General features: G+C 39.6%; 1 protein-coding gene across 1 annotated transcript in view; it reads left to right on the plus strand.

The window, feature by feature from the left end:
* Positions 1-19,797, plus strand: part of adgrb2 (adhesion G protein-coupled receptor B2) — a 133,412-nt gene that overhangs the window by 40,160 nt on the left and 73,455 nt on the right. Inside the window, exons 4-12 of the mRNA XM_063899841.1 lie at positions 5,451-5,612; positions 11,386-11,550; positions 11,963-12,127; positions 14,026-14,127; positions 15,520-15,626; positions 16,551-16,745; positions 17,222-17,290; positions 17,837-17,945; positions 18,097-18,243. Of these exons, the coding sequence (XP_063755911.1) occupies positions 5,451-5,612; positions 11,386-11,550; positions 11,963-12,127; positions 14,026-14,127; positions 15,520-15,626; positions 16,551-16,745; positions 17,222-17,290; positions 17,837-17,945; positions 18,097-18,243 (1,221 nt within the window). The remainder of the gene's footprint in view (positions 1-5,450; positions 5,613-11,385; positions 11,551-11,962; positions 12,128-14,025; positions 14,128-15,519; positions 15,627-16,550; positions 16,746-17,221; positions 17,291-17,836; positions 17,946-18,096; positions 18,244-19,797) is intronic.

The raw sequence follows: 19,797 nt of genomic DNA on the forward strand, positions 1-19,797 counted from the left end.
CACTGATTTATCTGAGAGATCTGGAAGGGAAATGTTTTTAATAAACATCGTCTATTCTGTTTCATATGCATGTATGCAATCAAAAGTATACAAGGCACACAAGCAAGCATGAGTGTAAACATGTGCACTCTTTCACAGTTTCTCCCAGAGCATCCTGAGGTGGGGAGAGTGCAGTCTGCATACTTAAATTCAGTTTGCCAGAATTTTCTATTTTCGGCTTTTTTTAACATTTATTTGTGTTTGTGCAAAAGTTAGGACTTAGATGTATGTGCATTTTAGGAGTGTGGGTGGATATGTCTCTGGGCACATCTCCGTGCATGCGTGTATGTGTGTCTGCACAAGTTAGGGAACATCAAAGAAAAGTAGCTTGGACAGAAAACCAATGAAGTGAAAATAGACTCTTTTTTTTTCTCCTTGTTTTCTCATGGATAAAACTCCTAAATTAAGGTGATACAGATAATCAATTTTAAGTAATGCTCTGGTTCTTGACAAAGTAAACTAGGTAGTAATTGCTTTGGCAAATTGACTTTTTTTTTTGTTGTTTAAATATGTACTGAAGTCTTTTATGCCCCAAAGCGTGCAAAGTAAAGTAGTATCCCAAATTCTGTTCCGTTTAGCTTCTGCTCATTTACCATAGATTCAGTGACATTTAAAATATGGAGCAGAACAATTGTGCATTATAAATACAGTGTGTCTGGGTCAGTGCATAGTCAATCGCTGGTACATTACACTTCCGGTAATGGTTTAGAAAAGAGACTGAGGGTGCATGCGAGGATACAGTCGGCGACTAATGACAGATTGAAAACACACAGAGCTACACGTGCACAGAGCCTTATAAGCAGCTTTATATAATGCAGCTCTGCTGTGCTATGACCAGAGGAAACTGCTACTAATGATGGTAATTCCTAGGATCAATATGATACATGTGTCCTATTAGAGAATATTAATTTGCAAGAGCTATAAAAAGTAAAAGCCAATATCTTCTTACATCATACATCATTAGAACTTATTTTTAATAAGAACTTAGATATTATGACGAGAATCATAGTTTTGCGTCCTCATTAGCTGTATTCTCTGTGGTGTGAATGTGTGCCCTGCTAAGTGTGTATGCATATGTTTAAATAAAGAAAAATGTGAATGAACCTACTCGAATTTGATTTAGAAACCCAGGCCAGGAGTAAGTCTGTGATTGCTTTTTTTAGCACATTTTTCAGCAAATAGATGTTTTTTTCACCTAATTCTTGCAAATATTCATATCTGGAGTTCATAAACTTTGTGACCGTGGTAAGAGAAAGATCTGTCACCCTGTGGTTTGATCAGCACTGATCAGTTAATTGAATTTTTCTCTGCTTGCTGCTCTAAACATGCTCTTTTCCATCTCCCTCTGTGACTGCAACACTGATGGCAATAACATCCCTTTTAATGTGCACAGTTGAACTACAAAGAGCTGTTTTATGTTAATTTAGTTGTTAGTACTGACAACATATTTAAAATAATTATAAATAAATGCTGGAAATACCACTCGACGGGGAGTGTTTACTCTGTCACCAATAGGTGGTGTAATACAATGCTACTCGCAGTATCTGAAGACATTTCTATCGTGTTTTTTGTTCTTTAATTTGCTTATCTGCTTCTACCCATGTCCTCCAAACTTCAATTGATATTTTCTCCATGAATGTGTCTTAGACCCAATGCTGCTCTAGCTTGATTTTATTGGCTAATGGATTGGCTTCAGATGAACTTGTTCTGGGTTTGAGAGATGGAGATTCAATATGGATGAATAAGTAATGTCTTACAAGCAATATTGTAGTGTTGTAGTAAAAAATGTGAAGATGCTGAATAACAGAACGGCGACTGAATTGTGTTTTGTTTTTTTTACTGGGTTTGATGGATGAAGATTTGATTTCAATGAATAAGTAATATCCTACAAACAATCTCGTAGTGTCCTAGAAAAAAGTGATGGAACAAGTGCTCCTACTGAGCTGATTGAATGTATTTTTATTTATTCTTGAACTTGTTATTCTTGAACTTGTTTTTCTATCACGTTACTTCTGTCTTCTGGAAAACTTTTGCAGTTTAGGATGAGATACACCCAAGAACTCTGCCTCACTTTGAGGATTATATTTTCTTTTTATCAGGACTTGGAAATAAGTTGTCTTCTATATTTTATATCAGATTAATTACGCTGAGATGCTTAAGGACAACACATTGCCTTTCATACTTTAGTAGAAAAAAATGCTTTCAAATCAGTAACATAAGGATGACTATAGAACCACATTTAAAATACATAAAAGATGGCACTGGTTGTTAATGGTCGGCCAGAATATGACTTAAAATTCCAAAATATATTACTTACAACGTTTGTGTTGAATTATTCTTCAAGTCCTGGTAAGTACTTCCTGGTTTAAAGGGAGGACTTGGCTCCAGACGCTCAATGCCTGCGCTGTTTTGTTGTTTAGTCTGATAAAAGGTATTGGAAATATTTGCCATTGGAGCTTGAGTTATGTTATGCTTTTTCGAGAAAGGCAACGTGAAATCAATATTTAACAGCTCATTAATGAAGTATCCTAAAAGATATGTCGTCAATATTTAAAATGGGAGAGCAAATGCTTTATCCATCTGTTTGCTATGCCACACTTACAGAAGTATGGGTTAATATTTAACAACTATTCTCTCTGTTAGAAGTTTCTGTGTCGTGGAAACCTGTTTAAAAATATATATCTGCTAAGTTAACACCAACTTGCTTGTACTTCATTTCAGCAAAGCCCACTATTGAGCTAGAAAATGCATTTCATAAAATGTAAGTAAGGTGAAGTTCCGCTCCCTCTACTCTTGCAACATAGCCATTTTGTAGGGCAGCTTACAGAAGAACTGATACCTTGTTTTGAACTTAACTTGAGATGATCTCACTATTTACCAGCTCTCTATATCTCTGTACTTTTTAATACCATAGAACTCTTGCTCTCTTTCGCAGCCTTCTACTCCTGCTCCTCTGAGCCTCGCTTCACAGAGTCGACTTAAATATTAATCGCCATAATTTATTTAGCTTTGCTCAACACAGGACCAGCAATCTCCATCCTGCTGTCTCTAACTTTCTCTCCCTTCCCGTCTTATATCTTGATTTCTATCATTCTTTTGGCATCTCTTCAAATCTTCACCTCTTTCTTTTGTCCCTGTCTTTCAACATGGCTCAATCTCCTCTGGTCTCTGGCTGAGCCTTTCACTGTTTTTCAGTAAAAACGTCCTTTTTTGTTGGACCTTTTATTCCAAAGTCTGATACAAATGTTGAGCCCATATATTGTTACGTTCTTTCACATTTACTGTCCTCCTTTTGTCAAATTCACGTGTTTTTAGTCATTCCTCTTTTTGACACATTAATTATGTAATTGTTTCCTTGTTTTGTGTCTCCTGTTAAACATGTATTATGTATATGTGTTCCTCTATCATCTCTCTCAACGTAATAATACCCTTAGTTTGGTTTCCACAGCGGCAAATGATTTCTTCTTATTTTGAATATTTTTTATATTTGTCTTTCTCTTAAATGGCACAATATGACAATATAACAAAGCTGGGACACTGATGAATAAGACATGCAAGAACCTGGTGTAAGTAAAGCAGCCTCACAAAGATTCACATTCATTATCTGCAAAATTGTTTTGCAACTCTTCTCTTTTACTGTATTAATCAATATATTTCATTGTTAGTTGATGCGAAAAAAAAGGTTAAAATGTGAAATGAAGATTGAAAAAAACAGGAGGAAGGGAAAATAATAGATCATGATTTATACTTGAATTGGTGTCTGAAGTCAGTGGAGTCTTGGATCGTCTGGGCACCTCTGTATACACCGATTCGGTGAGCGATTTGTGTATGTCGCCATCTAGCGACGGGGCCATTGCTGCGGTGTGCATGCTCAATCATTACACTCATTATCCATTCAACAGTCATTGATGCTATCAATAATAGCAAGATAACCATAACCCCAAATGAATAAAGTTACTTGGTTGGACGATGTCAGACAGTGGCCTCCAGTTACTGATGAAGGTATCTGAAATTACTGATATTAATTCATGAATTAATATAATTAAATATTAGTAAACGGAAAGTAGAAGGAGATGTAAACACAGCTAGCTTCCGTTGAATTGACTTACTGACCTTAGCATGCTAACTAGCATTTAATCTTTAAGGACAGCCCACGTGATTAAAAAATAATGTAATTATTAATGTTGGAATTAAATACTTGTTTCAGCAATAAGTATGACATTTTAAAATAGGATACAGCAAGAAAATAGACTGTCAACACACATCGCTATGTGTTGACGTTTGTTGTAGCTAACATGCTAACGCAAGCTTACATGACATTTCATTAACATGATATGGCTGCGACGTGATCAAAAACAAAAACACTTTTTTGCTTCGTTTTAGATATTCAGGAGTATTTTATTCTTCGGCTGGCCAGTGATGACCAACAAAACAAAAACTACAGGTCACTGATAGAAGGTCAAAACTACCTGAGCTCTGGATGGGTCGGGCAAATACTACATTGCTTTTTGGACGACCATGTCATACTGAAAGGATCGGTGAGGTTTTCCCAGGCCATCCACAGCCACCACACTGTGGAAGTTACAGTGAGAGATGGGGGGCATGTTGAGAATGTGAAGTGTGACTGCATGGCTGGCAGAGGAAGCTGCTGCAGCCACGCTGCAGCACTACTGTATAAAGTCAAGGAGGCAGTCAAACATGGTTTGACTGGAATGTCTTGTACAGACCAGATCTGTGCATGGAATAAGTCTACCTTGCAAAATGTCTTACCTGACTCAATAGAAAACCTACAGGGTCCATGTGAAGGGCCTGGTCAGAGTTTGAAAATCACATCAAAAACACATCACATCGGCTGCTTCAATAACAGCTTTTGGCTGTTATTGAAGCAGCCGATGACGGCACACGCCCTTCCAGACTGTCTGGGCATAATTATTGCTTTTCACAAATCTCGTTCACAAATCCAGCGAAATATCCCTTTTACTGTCTATGGAAATACCGCGAAATACACACCGCACGCACACCGCATCAATGGCGGCCGCTCTACTTCCGGTCACTTCGCCGAATCGGTGTATAGTAACTGAAAGCTACTTTCAGAAGCAAACTTAACACATTCATTTCATTGTTGTGACTCACGCTGCATGACTTCAAAAAGCGTCCGATCCTAACCTCCATTCTCTTTCATTTAGCAACATGTAAGCGCGGCTTCATTCTCAATGTCCATTGAAACTGGAATATTTTTTTTTGTGGAGGTCAGAAGTTTGCCGCCTCATGTTTTTTTTAAGGAATGTGCTCTCTCTCATTTGATATCTCATGTTTCTCCCATTCTCTAACCCTCTTGCCTGCGATGGGATGCTCCAACCAAACCTCATCTCCCATCCCCATGTTGTGCGTATGTTTGTGGGTGTTTGCAGTGCATGGGCTTTGGGAGGAGTGGTCCTCATGGAGTCTTTGCTCTGTGACCTGTGGGCGGGGCTCCAGGACTCGAACCAGGAAGTGTGTTAACGGAAGCGCGGCAATGGCTTGTGGATATCCCGAGGTTCAGACCAAACTCTGCAACATAGCAGTGTGTCCTGGTTAGTACCATCCCCATTGTCATTAACACCCAGCCTGTCTCTCTGTCTTTTCATGCTTCACTAATTATTTTTCTTCCAAATCACAAAAGCAACTTGGTTACTGTGACTTCTCTTGAATTTACACTCTCTCATTATAGCAACTGAGGTGACCAAATAGCATCCTCCTCTACTAATAATTGGTCTAATGCTGCATTTATGTCCCATCTTGCAGACTGTAGGAGCAGTTGAGTAGAACAAACATACACCCTAGCCTCCAATAATTAGCTATAGCTTTACTTTTTCTGAGGTTCAAATTATATTTGACCTTGTGTTTGGCCTTAACTGCTGCTCTGTATTGGCGCTAAATAGTAAAGTTACCATGCTGAACTAAGATAGAAAACATTGTATACACTTTTTGGCGGGATTAATTAGCTTTGTCATTGTGAGCATGTTAGCCTGCTGATGTTAGCAATTTGCTCAATGCACCATTGTCCCTAAATGCATCCTCAATTACTTCGAGTGAGGCTGTTTACTCTTAGTCTTGTTGTTTTTTAACAGTTTGCATCCTTACCTCTGTCTGATGTTGTACATAAGAGCTACTGTATACATTTTCTTTCTTTGTATATTGTTTCAATCATTTTTGGAACTAGACAAATGTTGCTAACACTTACCACAATGCAAATAGCTAAATTGCTCTTCATTCCCATGAAAACAAACTGGACTAATGCATGAACACCTCCAAGTTGGAGTAGTGGAACAAGTTTTTATTCTAACTTTTCTGCTGACATGGCTTGAATGCAACAACCCCCATATGTTACACCTGCTTATGCTCACTGCTTAATCTCCTGCATACTTTTCAATTTCATGTTCACCTCTGGTCAGCCATTGCATTCATGCCCCTTCTACAACTCTCACACCACCAGACATCGTGCAGGGTCGTAGCCTAGCAACGCCTTTAGGTTGGACTTCTATGCTTCCTCCATGGTTGGCTCGGTTTAGATTGCTAAGAAGTCCTGCCACAGAGGTCTTCAGCTATTGTCTCTGAGATTACCTGTTAGGTGTATACCTTGTCAAGAACGGCTATAAGTCACTGGTGCAGCCCCATCTAATTCTAGTATCGAAGGTGTCTTGGGACTTAATTCTAATATGGCTCAGGCTGCCCAGCTGAAACATCTTTATCAGGCTGCATTGGAGTGGAAAAGGACAGACTAGCGATTGAAATAAGCTCTCAATACCAGACTCTGACAAAACAGAGGGAGAGGTTTTGGCCAACAGCTACTTCAGCCTATCAAAGAGCAGGTTTTCATATGAAAACATTTGAGATGTAATACTTATCTACCCATTAGATGTGTAAAAAAACACTTTGGCATTTTAAAGGTCTCCTATTATGCTATATTTTAACAATATATTATAGGGCAATATCTATACAAAACATGTCAGTGAAGTGTTTTGCTCAAAACACCAAACAGTTCACCCATTGTAGCATGCCTCATACCCCTCTATTTCAGCCCTGTTCCTGAAGTGCTGATTCTGTGACTGTCACTTTGCATTTGAGCTGACCTGAAGCTGGACACGGCCCTTTGCAGCGTCATGCAGCTCTCTGTCTGAAAAGAGAAGTTTCTAACGGAGAAACTCAGCTTAACACTTCCGTGATTAAACCCCACATTATGTTCCAAACCACATCAAGCATTATTTCTGAAACACCTCTCAGTGTTTACCGCTAGAACTGAGACATTGTGTGTATCATACAACAACTCTAAGTCCCTCCTGCAGACATCCTGCTGAACACAAAGACACACAGAGGTGCTGCAGAGGGGATTCAGCTCGCCGAATGCATATTGCAGATGATAGGTTGGGACGTGTCACGGGGGGGCCGTTTCCAGGAGTTCAATGTAAAGCCAGCCCACATTTCGATTATGACGTCATTTCGGCAGCAGATCTGGATCAGCTCGTTTGTAGAGAGAGGGTTGTATTTTCTGACACGTTGTGATTCTCCTTACACACTGGGGACACATATTTATGTATAAAAGACAGCAAAAAGTGCATTTTGGGCACCTTTAAAACGACAATTCCGGCACATACATTGCCACTGTGCAATGTTAATGTTGTCTTTAAGGTGTCCACTTAGTATGAAAGCATTGACATTAGAACGGAATATTAATTCCAGTTATTCAATGTGTGCCTGCTGAGTTCTCAGAATATAAATGGTTTCTATACAACATTGGAATAATGGCATCAAAGGACAGAAACTACAAGACAGCTTATAACAAAATTGCTGGCTGCTTTGTTCGTTTTTAATAATAACCATCTTATTTCCTGACTCATTTTTAGTCTGTGTGCTTATAGTATGTAATCACTCACAGGCTAAGCGATTATCTCAGGGTTAGTAATCTTTATTTGTAATTGCTAAGGTAAAGAGTACTGTTCCATTTTCCTTTTTATGAAATTATATATACAGATATATGTTCATGCTGCTGAAGCCTTTCTTGGCTAAAGATTTCGTGTTGTTACGCTCCCTACTGATTGATTTTGTTTTTGTCTGGCTTTTTTCTTTTATGTTTTTTCAAAGCAGTGGCTTTATAAGGTTAATATTTAAATAAAACAAAACTGTCCCCAATGCCACACAAAGAGGCTGCAAAGTTACGGCTCAAAGAGGAAGAAACAGGGATACGTCGTAATCTAAAGTATGGCCTCCGGGATGTTTTGCCATGCTGTTTTGGGAACAGTGATGGAAATAGGGTCTTTGGGAGGAAGGCTCTTCCTTCAAGGGCCTAAAGGAAAATTTTGTATGTGTCCTCGTATGGTTTATGTGTTTGTGTACGAGTGTGTGAATCTATCACAACAGATTCTGCGTGCTTATGGGAGTTCAAAGGCAAATGGTCCTTTGAAATGATGAATACCAGCATAGGGCTTTTCGCAAAAATGTCTATGCATAGAGAATACAACTCTAATGGAGTGTGTGTGTGTGTGTGTGTGTGTGTGTGTGTGTGTGTGTGTGTGTGTGTGTGTGTGTGTGTGTGTGTGTGTGTGTGTGTGTGTGTGTGTGTGTGTGTGTGTGTGTGTGTGTGTGTGTGTGTGTGTGTGTGTGTGTGTGTGTGTGTGTGTGTGTGTGTGTGTGTGTGCGCGTGTAACATTGGATCTTATTGAAGGCACATAGTCAGACAGTATGCCATATAACACTCACTGTCTATACTGCACAGTGTTAAACCCACATAGAAATTAATCAAATGTCTTATCTCTCTTCACAGGGGCTCATCACGTATGTAAACACACACTAAGACATCAGACAAAGTCATGCATGTTAAGGCGAAGCTGTAAATTTTAATGGCAGCTGATGCATCACATATGACGACAATCGACAGATTAAGAGTTAAACCCGCAGAAATGTCATACATGAGTAATTGATTTTAGCAGACCTTTTAAAGCTAATGTCAACATCTGAAGCAAGCTATATAGTTATATGATATCAACAGCCAGACATTAATCCCTGCTTGTGATTGGCTAGAAACTGTCTTATTTGCAGGGCATTGAACATTTTATTTCACTGGCACTGGTGAACAGCCTCCCAGTAGAGAGTTCCCATGCTACTTTTCTATATGCTGTTTGCTTTGTCATGTTCACATTGAAATTCCAACCAACAGTGTTGGCCCCACCTAGTTGGAACAGTGTAAAAGCCACACACAGCGTGATTGACCACATTACCAATGATAGTTGGCAAAGGCTTCCCACTTGGGAGAACCAGACAAATACATTTACTGCACTGTACTTCACTTTCTCTGCTACTTAAAGCCCCTGTGTGTAGAATTTGTGCCTCGATATATCATGCTGAGCCCAAACAAGTAACACTTCTCACTTTGAATTGCTGTTCCTAACACAAACAGACAGGCTGCTGTACAGTACAGTACTACAGCACATACACAATAACTGTGCAGACCAGGTTTCTTCTCTTTTTCATAGCCTGTTAAAATGTGATTAAATGTTAACTTGACTTGATTTAATTCATTCCACACTGTTTCAAAAATACTTTTCTCGAACAATGAGAGCATTCATAATGTATATTTCCTTTCAGAAAACACCTCTGCATCAACTCGGCTTGACTAAACGTTACATTAAAGAGAAAAATCCAATTTGAAATGATATCAGTCATATGCATGGTTTTAATTAACATCAGAATTTCAAGATCTATTACGATATTTTGATTGATCAAATGCCTTTTAATTGTAGTTAACCAACAGATAATGCTCACCCTGCGCTGCTCTATATGGGGTTACTGTAAACGTTTTGTCTTACAGTCCCATTTCCATCAATCACTTTCAAAATAGAGCTGCTTCTTAAAGGTCTGCAATAGTGCTCTTTTATGGCATATATTATAGGTCTCAAATAAATATTTAAAAAAAAACATGTCTCTGACATTCTGCTCAAAATACCAAACAGATCATGCATTTTAGCATGTCCGCTATCCCTCTGTGTGGGTTGTATTTTCTGACACTTTGTGAGTCTCCTTACACACCGGGTACACATTCATATGTATAAAAGACAGCAAAAAGTGTATTTTGTTTAATAGTGGACCTTTAAGCAAAACACAGTTGATAAAACCACCAACATTTTTGTTGGGATCTAAGTAGATGATATACATAATTGCTTGCTGACTAGGTCACCATTACCCCTTGATAACGTTAACTGAGTCAAGAGTTGCGTGAATATTTCAGTTAATGTCAAGGGTAAAATCATTACACTTTGTTTGGAAAATGTGTACAGTTATGTTACAAAATGTGACAATTCAAAGCATAGTTCAAGTCCACATGCTGGAGGCAGGACAAAAGTGAAACTGCTGCCAACAGGAGGAGGCATTGTTATGTTTGTGTGTGTGAAAAAAGATCAATACTTAACATCCCAACAATACAATATTAAGTCCCTTTATGAAAAACTATTATGAAATATAAATGGACATGATCACAGGTTAGTAATTGGTTCTCAGGGATCCTAATCAAAAATGCATTGAGGTAGAATTAAGAATATTTGCCGACAGTAAATTTGTCACCAACATTTCTTCTGCTACCGTGCCTTTCCTCAGCAGAACGCTGTGTTGTGTTTTGTGACACAACCTCTAAAGCTTTGAAGTTAATGACATACCAGAAATCTTTAACTGTGCCCCCAATTAATGATTAATCTCCCTGTTTTAGATGATCATAATTGTTTGGCATTTTTGAAATTCCATTTGACGTCTTAATTACTCCAGGAATGCTCTCTTATTAGAGGGGACAGTGGGGGCTTTGATTACACCTGTGCTCATCAGGCTTCGGTTAATCTTTTTGATATTCATGCATTGTTATGACAGGCAGGTCTGGATTGTACTGAAAGGATGTTCATTTTCGTATTCATCTATTTCTGCATAAACAGTCAGGAATCCAAATGTGGAGCCTTTCTAATAACACTTTGAATGGAAACCCAACAGTCTGTACTCTGTGTGAACTCTTTAAAACACTGCATGATATGAATAGCAATGGGGACATTTCACAACAGATATTTATAATGTCCATAAAGAAAGAAAGGTTTGATTGTTGCTTTTTTATGGAAAACCAAACTCACAGTATATTCTGTTTACGTAGCCCACTCACAGTTTCTGTCCTGTGTTTTTTCTCCCTTTGCACCTTCTTGACCCACAAATGTGCTTCACCAATCTGACTCAATTTCCCCTCATTTCCCCACGTCTCTCAAAATCTTCTTCTATCAAACTCATTCATTTGCCTGTCTCTCTATATCCACGTCCATCTCCCCCTCCCCTTCTGTCTAGTGGAGGGCCAGTGGTTGGAGTGGGGGCCGTGGTCGAAATGCAGTGTGACCTGTAACACGGGAAGCCAGCAGAGACAGAGGCGCTGCAGTGCGTCTGTTCACGGCTGGGCTGAATGTAAGGGCCCCCACCAGGAGAGCAGAGAATGCACCAACCCTTCCTGCAGTGGTAAGGCGTACAAATGAATTATTAGTATTCACACTCTCAAACGTAATTATGCAAACATGCATTATCTAAAGGCATCTGTATGGTTTTCTTTGATTCTAGTCCACACACCAGCAATTTGTGGGTTGGGACCTAGTCTGCCTTGCAAGTTTGTTTCGACTGGGTTTCCCGGAGGACAAAAATACTAGTGTGTTTCATTGAGCCTAGGGCCCAGAATGGATTCCCGTTGACTTAATTAAGTTACCACACTGAAAAATGCAAAAAGTCTAGAAATTGTTGCCTTGAAGTTGTAACCTAAAAGTGCTACTCATCAACAACTCCCATATATTTTTCCCCTAACATGCCGCTCTCTTTCGCTCTCACACGTCCTCCCTGCTCCCCAATCCTCCCCGGCGGTGCTATGCTCCTGTTCTAGGTGGAGGTAACTGGGGCAACTGGAACCACTGGAGCCTCTGCAGCAAGACATGTGACTCCGGTTGGCAGCGTCGCTTCAGGATGTGTGAGGCGACCGGAGTACAGGGCTATCCCTGTGATGGCTCAGGAGAGGAGGTCCGGTCCTGTAATGAGAAGAAGTGCCCTGGTCAGTGACTCTGAATGTGTGTGTGTGAGCTCAGAAAATGAGGGACAACCCTGTTAGTGTATCTACTTATTATTCATGCATCAATTTCTCTGCATGCCGCTCCTGCTGGGTCCCTGTTTGAGGTTGCGTCATCTGTGCCAAAAATGCACATGCACAGTAGGCTGTCAGGCAGAATGGAAGTTATTACCAGTGGTTCGCATCACAACTAAAGGGTTCTGTATTTGTATGTGGTTTGTGAACCCCTAATGGTAGATTATTATCTGAAAGGGAATACATTTTTGGGAATTTGAAATTATTGATTTTGTATGCCTGTGCCTTGTGGCGCTTTTATATCTTCCTCTCTGGTTACTTAAGAGATACTCAATTTCTCCTTTTTGTTTTTATAGCACTAATCTAACTTGCCTGATTTTACCCGTTCCGTGTTTCTCTGCCTGGTTAAGATGAGATGTTCAATGTCAGTGTCAGCCGATGCAGGTTTAATAAGCATTCCTCTTGACTGTAGCTGTGTGTGCTTTGAAATATGCAAGTGTATGTCCTGTAAAAGCCTGAATGTCATATGTGTACGTGCTTGCTTTGAGCTCTGCAAGGCGAACAACTTTTGAATGCAGCTTCCATGCTGACCCCTTTGTTTTGAGTAGCTCCAGACCATTTTTTACACAAGACTCGGATCTTTCCTGTTGGCATTTCAGGGGAACATCATATTTTCTCTCTTTTTAAGTGTCTCTCTCTCTCTCTATACGCTCTCCATCCCTTTTCAGCTCTATGCATCGCCTCTGCCAACACTCGTCTGCCCCCTCAGTATATCTTCAGAGCACACTCCCCCTGTTTTTTTTTTCATCAGGGATATGAAAGAGAGGGGAGGGGGAAAAAACAGATGAATAAAGAGAACGGGGTAAGATGAAGAGGGAATGAGATACTGTACTGAGGCAGTGACACTGACAGAGAGCACTGAGCAATGTACAAGGGAATAAGATTGGGAGCTGCTGCAAGAGAACATTGATTTGAATCTTGTTTTTTTTTTGTGCTTCTGTCTCCCTTTTTTTCTGCGATGTATGTGTCTGTGCGAGTGTGTGCATGATGATTTCTCTTTTTTTCTGTGTGCCTGCCTGCTAGACTCTGCTTTATATTACTTTTCTCTGCCTTTTCAATTCGCTGAGGTTAATATTCTTTGACATTTGGGCCTACTTACCTGTGGCGTCCCTCAAAGCTACATTTTGGGCCCTCTTCTTTCTCTTCAATTTTCCTTTGTTAAGAATATTGTCATTATTGTTGACAGCTTCTATACATTTCATGAACCAATACGTTTTTAAAAACTACCTTTGTGTGTTCAAGACTTTTATCCTTTTAAAGGATAAAAGTGTAGTTAAACGTTTAACTACTCTTATTCTTTGTATGTGGGTGTAGAACATTTGTCATCTGCAGTTACTTCAAAATGCAGCTGCTCATCTTCTTCTTAGAACAAGGAAACTTTTTTTTTTTTCATATCCCCTTTGTTTCTATTCCTCCACTGGCTACCTGTCAATTCACGATTGATTTAAGGGTTGTATTGCCTCCATTCACTTCCAAGTAGAACACTGTGGTCGAGTAATCAGATTCTCCTGGATTTTCCCAGAATTAAACACAAAAACGTTTGGGACAAAGCTTTTGCTGTGGCAGTCACTAATCTGTGGAACAGAATCCTTTAAGTCACTGTTAAAGACCCATCTCTCCTTCTTAGCATTTGACTGACTTAAACTTGACACCTTGACTGTATGTGTATTGATTTTCTTATTTTTCTTGCATTGTGTTGATTTGTATTTTTTGCCTGTTCAGCTCTTTGGTCATCTTCTCTAGTTTCTATTTGTACCAGTAAAATTGATTTACTTTATTTGTTGTGCATTTCTCACCCACCTCTACAGCTCCTCATGAGATATGTAATGAAGAGAACCTTCTATCTATGTCATGGAAAAGGGCCTCAGCTGGAGAAACGGTGTACAACAAGTGTCCAACTAACGCCACAGGTCAGTCACAACATAGCAACAGATATCACACAATACAACCAGGAATGTAATAGTTCATAAAACATAAGAAATACATAGCACTAAATAATGACCAATTTACATAAAACAAGTTTGGTAGGATCAAGTTTGCTGTCCCCATAAATAAACTCGGTAGGTAACATGAACATTATAAACTAAAACGAGACATTAAAGAGCATATGGGGCGACTGTGGCTGCGAGGTAGTGCGGTCGTCCAACAGTGTATGAGAAAGGTAGTTACCTAGAGCATTTACGATACAGACGAATTTCAAAAGGTCCCAGAAAAAAGAAGTCCAAAAAGAGCAATAGTCCGTTAGCCCCACAAACAGACATTAGTAATCAGTTAGCATTAGCAGAAATAGCTTTTGGAGACAGAAAGACTACACTTACTCAAATTAACAGAAGGAAATATCATTTGGTTTTCAACTCACGCATCTACCATTAATTAGTACAGCTCGATTGAAGTCAAATGTATTTGTTTATTACTTATGACAGTAGTTTTAATTTAAACTGAGGACTTCCTTGAGCAGCTGGCTGCCAGGCATTTTCTTTTAACTTCTAAAAACTGCAACAAGAACAAGCCTTGATTTTCTTGTAGACACTTTCTTCTTTAGAGTTGAAGCCAAGAGCAGATGTGGTTCAGAGTGCCTGTGATGTCATCGTGTTTCTACTTCTATCAAATTATGGTCTTGGATCTGACATCAAAACGCGTAGAAAGCACGAATCAGGTAGCATGCCAGTAAAATATTCTAGCTTCAACAATATTACATTTAAGGTTGGCTAAATTAACCGTGAAACTTAACATTTTATAAATGTCACTCTAGTAGTATGAAAGCAGAGGGCATACTTCTTTGGCCAGCGAAATGGTTTTGTCTTACTCAAATGTTTTGGCAGCTTTCACCGGTTTATCTGTTGTCTGCCATGTTAGAACAACAGCAGCAGCTGCAAAAATATATATTCTTAACAATTCTGCTCCAAGAAAAGGCAAATTTACAATAAGTCCCGTTTTGGTTTTAATTTTTAATAATATGAAAGTGCATAAAATGATGTAAATGATTGTAAATGTGCTCAGGCTTCTCTCGTAAAAACTAATCAAGCTGAGTTATTCCGAAGTGACGAATGGGAATTACTCTCAGATTTAGAATTCAAGCTAGATGGTTATGTTTTGGCACTGAAATCATTATCCGAAGAATGGAAATCTTTCTTAATTTAGCATTATGTATAATTTACCTTGAAACAGCAGCAGAGCTATTAATCATTAAAGGAATGCTTTAGACACATAATTAAAAGCAATAGATATTTGCCCTGAACCAGATAGCTCCTACGCTTTGTAGATTCTTTATAAACTATTTCTCTCTATGTGTCTCTTTCTAGGATCTGCTAGTCGTCGTTGCATGCTGGACAATAATGGAGTTGCTTTCTGGGGTCCTCCGAGCTTCGCCAGATGCGTCTCACTTGAATATAGATATTTACATTTATCTGTAAGTACTTAGAAATTATTCTGCAAGAAGGAAACAAATGAATGTGTTTGTTCGTCCAGGTTACATCATTTCAGCCAGTTATTTGCAGTATCACCTCTACATATCCCCTCTTCTGTATCACTACTGAATATGTGAGAACAGAAAGGCTCCGTCTGTTTTCAAAAACATTATTTTCTACCTCAATTGCCCCTTCTTCACCCATCCTGTACCTCTTTTCAACTTCTTTGTTTAAAAAAGTTAACAAAAAAAAGAGCCGAGTGTCTGTACTCGAGGCTTGCTGGTATCTCTAATTAGCTTTTCCAGAGCTTTGTGCTCACACTTATCAATTAATGAATATAGCTAATGAATGTGTTCATCAGCCAGTCTGTTTTCCTGCTCTGTGAACTTTAACCTCTCTCATCTCCTCGATGATAGCAGAAGGAGATGGGGGTCAGGGATTGTGCACCGTGGAGCTGATTGCACTGTTCGTTTCTGTTTCAACCTTTCATTAACACCAGGAGTCAATAATTAATTTTCTGTGATTGCCGTTATCTTCTATTCTTCCAGGCTCTCTCCCTCTCTCTGCATCTCACATTCTCAGTCTCGCTCTCTGTATATCTGTCTCTGAAGTGATGAGATCCAATTTCTGCCTCAGAGTGCTGCTTGCTCGCCTATTTTAAGCACTAGAACAGAAATCCATCCATGTACATAGTCTACTGTATACTCCTCTTGAATCATCCCTTCGGCTCATCCTTAAAATTCCTTTGATTTCTTAGGAAAGAAACATGATATTTGGTTTGTTTTTGGTTTCTGCCATTTTTACCATCTACTTATTTTGAATATGTGTACTACATGCAGCTAGTGCCAATGGGCATGCATTGTATTATCAAGCAAGGTCGAAACCATCAGCATCCTTCAATTGCTGTCTCTCTCTGCACACTGTAGTTACGAGAGCATCTCGCGAAGGGTCAGAGGACCCTGGCTGGGGAGGGCATGTCTCAGATCGTAAGGACTCTCCTGGAGCTCTTGCAGAGAGGGAGCTACTACAGTGGCGACCTTCTCTTTTCCACGGAGATCCTACGAAATGTGACGGACACCTTCAAAAGAGCAACCTACATCCCAGCTCCCGACGACGTGCAGGTAAGCAAAATCCACTGAGCCTCCTCCACAAGCACCCTCAAGTCACCTAACAAAACAAGCAGCTGCACACACAGTTACATGTGCAACCCCTCCAAATGTATTCAATGTAGAGACTCCACTTTCTACTGCACGTTGTGTGCATAACAATGAACTACATAGTTGCACTAGCCTCAAATGGGATTTTTTGCAGCATTTTCTCTCTTTTCACTGCCTGTAAGAGAACAAAATGTTTCTGTCTCAGTCACTTTTTTGACAGACATTGTTTTATGTTTTACAATATGCCTATGTACAAAGCACAAACTCTGCTAGACTTTTCAGAGAAAAATGTGTCACTGATGCTTTTCTTATTTATTTCATTACTTTGGATGTTATGTCTCATGTGTGTGCAAAGAAATAAAATATTGTTTTTTAAATGGTTAGTGTTTTCAAAAATAGCTACAGTACCTGCATTGACAACATCGTCATCTTGTGTTTAGAAACTCTTCCAGGTAGTCAGCCTCATGTTGGACATGGAAAATGTAGAGAAATGGGAGGACGCCCACCAGGTAAGGCCTCTTATGTGTTACTGTATGTATGCCTTTTTATTTAAGGACTAAGACAAGAATATTACAAGAATCCACCAGCAACATTAAACTGACTGAAATGTAGTTTAAAAACTTTAAAACCAAGACATTTGACACTTCATACAAAGCTTCCTAGATGTGCGTGTGCTAAGAACTGTAACTTTGAATCAGTGTGTGAGAATGTGGGAATGACCACATCCCAGAAAAACGTTTCATTTGTCATAAAAACAACTGTTTACTTAATACAATGACTATATATCAACTCTACTAGGTGTGGTTGTGTGCACAGTTTTGTTGTGTTTTGTGTGTCGGACCACGTTATAGCCCTTGAGTAAAGGTATCTCTACTTCCCATCTGGACCCAGTAAAATATATATTAAATCCTGCGTCGTTTGGTGGTCAAGAAAGTGCAATAGATAAAACATTTTCCAAGGGGCGAGACATTTCTCATAGAAAGTTTGCAATGGATTATGCTATTATGAAGACATTATTCATTATTCTTTTTCACCCCTCACCCCTTCAACCAAAGGTCGCTCCCGGTGCTGCTTTGCTGATGAAGATAATAGAAGATTTCATTCACCTCATTGGAGAAGCCCAGAAGCCTTTCCAGAGTTTCTTAGTGGTTACCAACAATCTTAGTAAGTTTACAAATGTCAAATTATCCATTTTAAATACTGTATTTAATCATGTTTCTGCGATAGTGGTTTAATCGTTTTTTGCTCAAACATAACCAGTTTTTCAGAGTTGTTGAACTGCATTGAGTGTATGGGGTATGTCTTGTATGTCCAGTGATAACCGTGCAGAGAGAGCCAGTGTCAGCCGTTTCCAGCGACATCAACTTTCCAATGAAGGGCCGGAGAGGGATGAAGGACTGGGCCAGAACAGCAGAGGACAAGCTCTACATCCCTAAAGAGGTCTTCATCAACCCGGCTGAAGGTAGGAAACAAAGACATGTTTCCACTTCCTGTAATTTGTCCACACTCAAGCGTTTTTTGTGCCAATCTGTACCAGTCTGTTACCACCATTAGTAACAATATTAGGGTTATGTTATTTTTAAAGCAATGTTCCAGAAGTCCATCTCAAGTCAGGTCTGAGCAGTGAGCTCATGACCTTGATTTGGCTCTCTTTGAGTTGTCATCATCACTCTTCGTCTTGAATCTTGAACGTATGAGGAAATCAACTGCTCAACCCTCTCCCCAGCCAAGGTCGGACCAAGATGTTATCCCGTAGTGAATTCGTACACTCAGAGATGTTTCCCATGGAAGCAGATAGAAGGCTTTTCAAGGACATTGAAGGATAATGCTGGGAAGGACTTGGACACTGTAAAGAGACCCTGGAGGGCTGCTCAAAAAGATGCCGGTCTTTCATCTGTGAGAAAGTGTGCCGCATTCCCTTTAAAGCATCAAGTCTTAATACTTTTTTTAAAGACTTCTCTTCGTTTTTAACCACACTTTAAAGCTTACTGCTGGGAATTTCATGTGGTTTCAATTAAAGTCAAGAAATGTGTCCGAATGCACACTTCAAACTTTGGAGGAGAGTGTAGCAGAAGAAGAGAGAATACAGGGGCTAAAATAGTTTCAGTGGCTAAAAGGGTAGAAAGAAAGTGGGGTTTTTTTTGGATTAGAGAGAAACTGTGGCAGATGCAATCCGCTACCGACAAAAGGAAAGGTCACATCCCACTGGAAATAACACTGGCAGACTTCCTGTCTGGCACCCCGCCCCATGCCCAAATTAAAGTTCAGAAAGGCTGTAGGCCGAGAGCGCAGAGCTGTCTCTGACCTCTGACTCGCTCTGATGACACACACTCTCTTTGATTGGCGTTCAAGACATCCTGTATGCCGACCTCAGCACATCTCACTTTAACTCCCTTACTTCTCTGTCTCTTGTGTGGTTATTTTTCGACTCTTCCTACCAAACATTCATCTTTTATGTAACGCTGTTTATGAGTTGCCATGAGGTGTTTTGTCCAAGTTGTTTTTACCTGATTTAATGGAACAGCAAATGCATATGCTTGCATATACAAATGCTAGTGTTAGGTTGCAACTGCATACTCAAAGGTGTGCAAAGCAAGACCTGTTTACAATCCTGCTGCGTTGCAATGTATGTCACCCGTATTTTATAGTCTTCATTTATTCTGTTTCACTAAATATACTGTCCCATGGAGAGCTTGTAGTGTAATAAAAGCAAATGGCGGTACCACATTTACTGCCATTTTCTCATATGATATTCAGCGCATGCCATTGCCACTTTGGCATATGCTGTTTGGTAAATTGTTTAATCCAAACTGCATGTCGTCTGATGAGTTAGGGCATTATTAGTACTCTTTGCCCCTGCGGGAACTCTGCCTCTTCCTATTGGCAGTCCTTGAGTTGAGGTCTTCAGTTGATTGCTATCTATTTGATTGGTTCATTTACCACATAATGAAAGCCTATCTCAGATGGACAGCTTAACTATGCTCATAAATGCCCATTGGCACCTTTGTGTGTGCAT

The sequence above is a fragment of the Eleginops maclovinus genome, chromosome 13 (assembly GCF_036324505.1).
Source record: "Eleginops maclovinus isolate JMC-PN-2008 ecotype Puerto Natales chromosome 13, JC_Emac_rtc_rv5, whole genome shotgun sequence".
Taxonomy (NCBI): domain Eukaryota; kingdom Metazoa; phylum Chordata; class Actinopteri; order Perciformes; family Eleginopidae; genus Eleginops; species Eleginops maclovinus.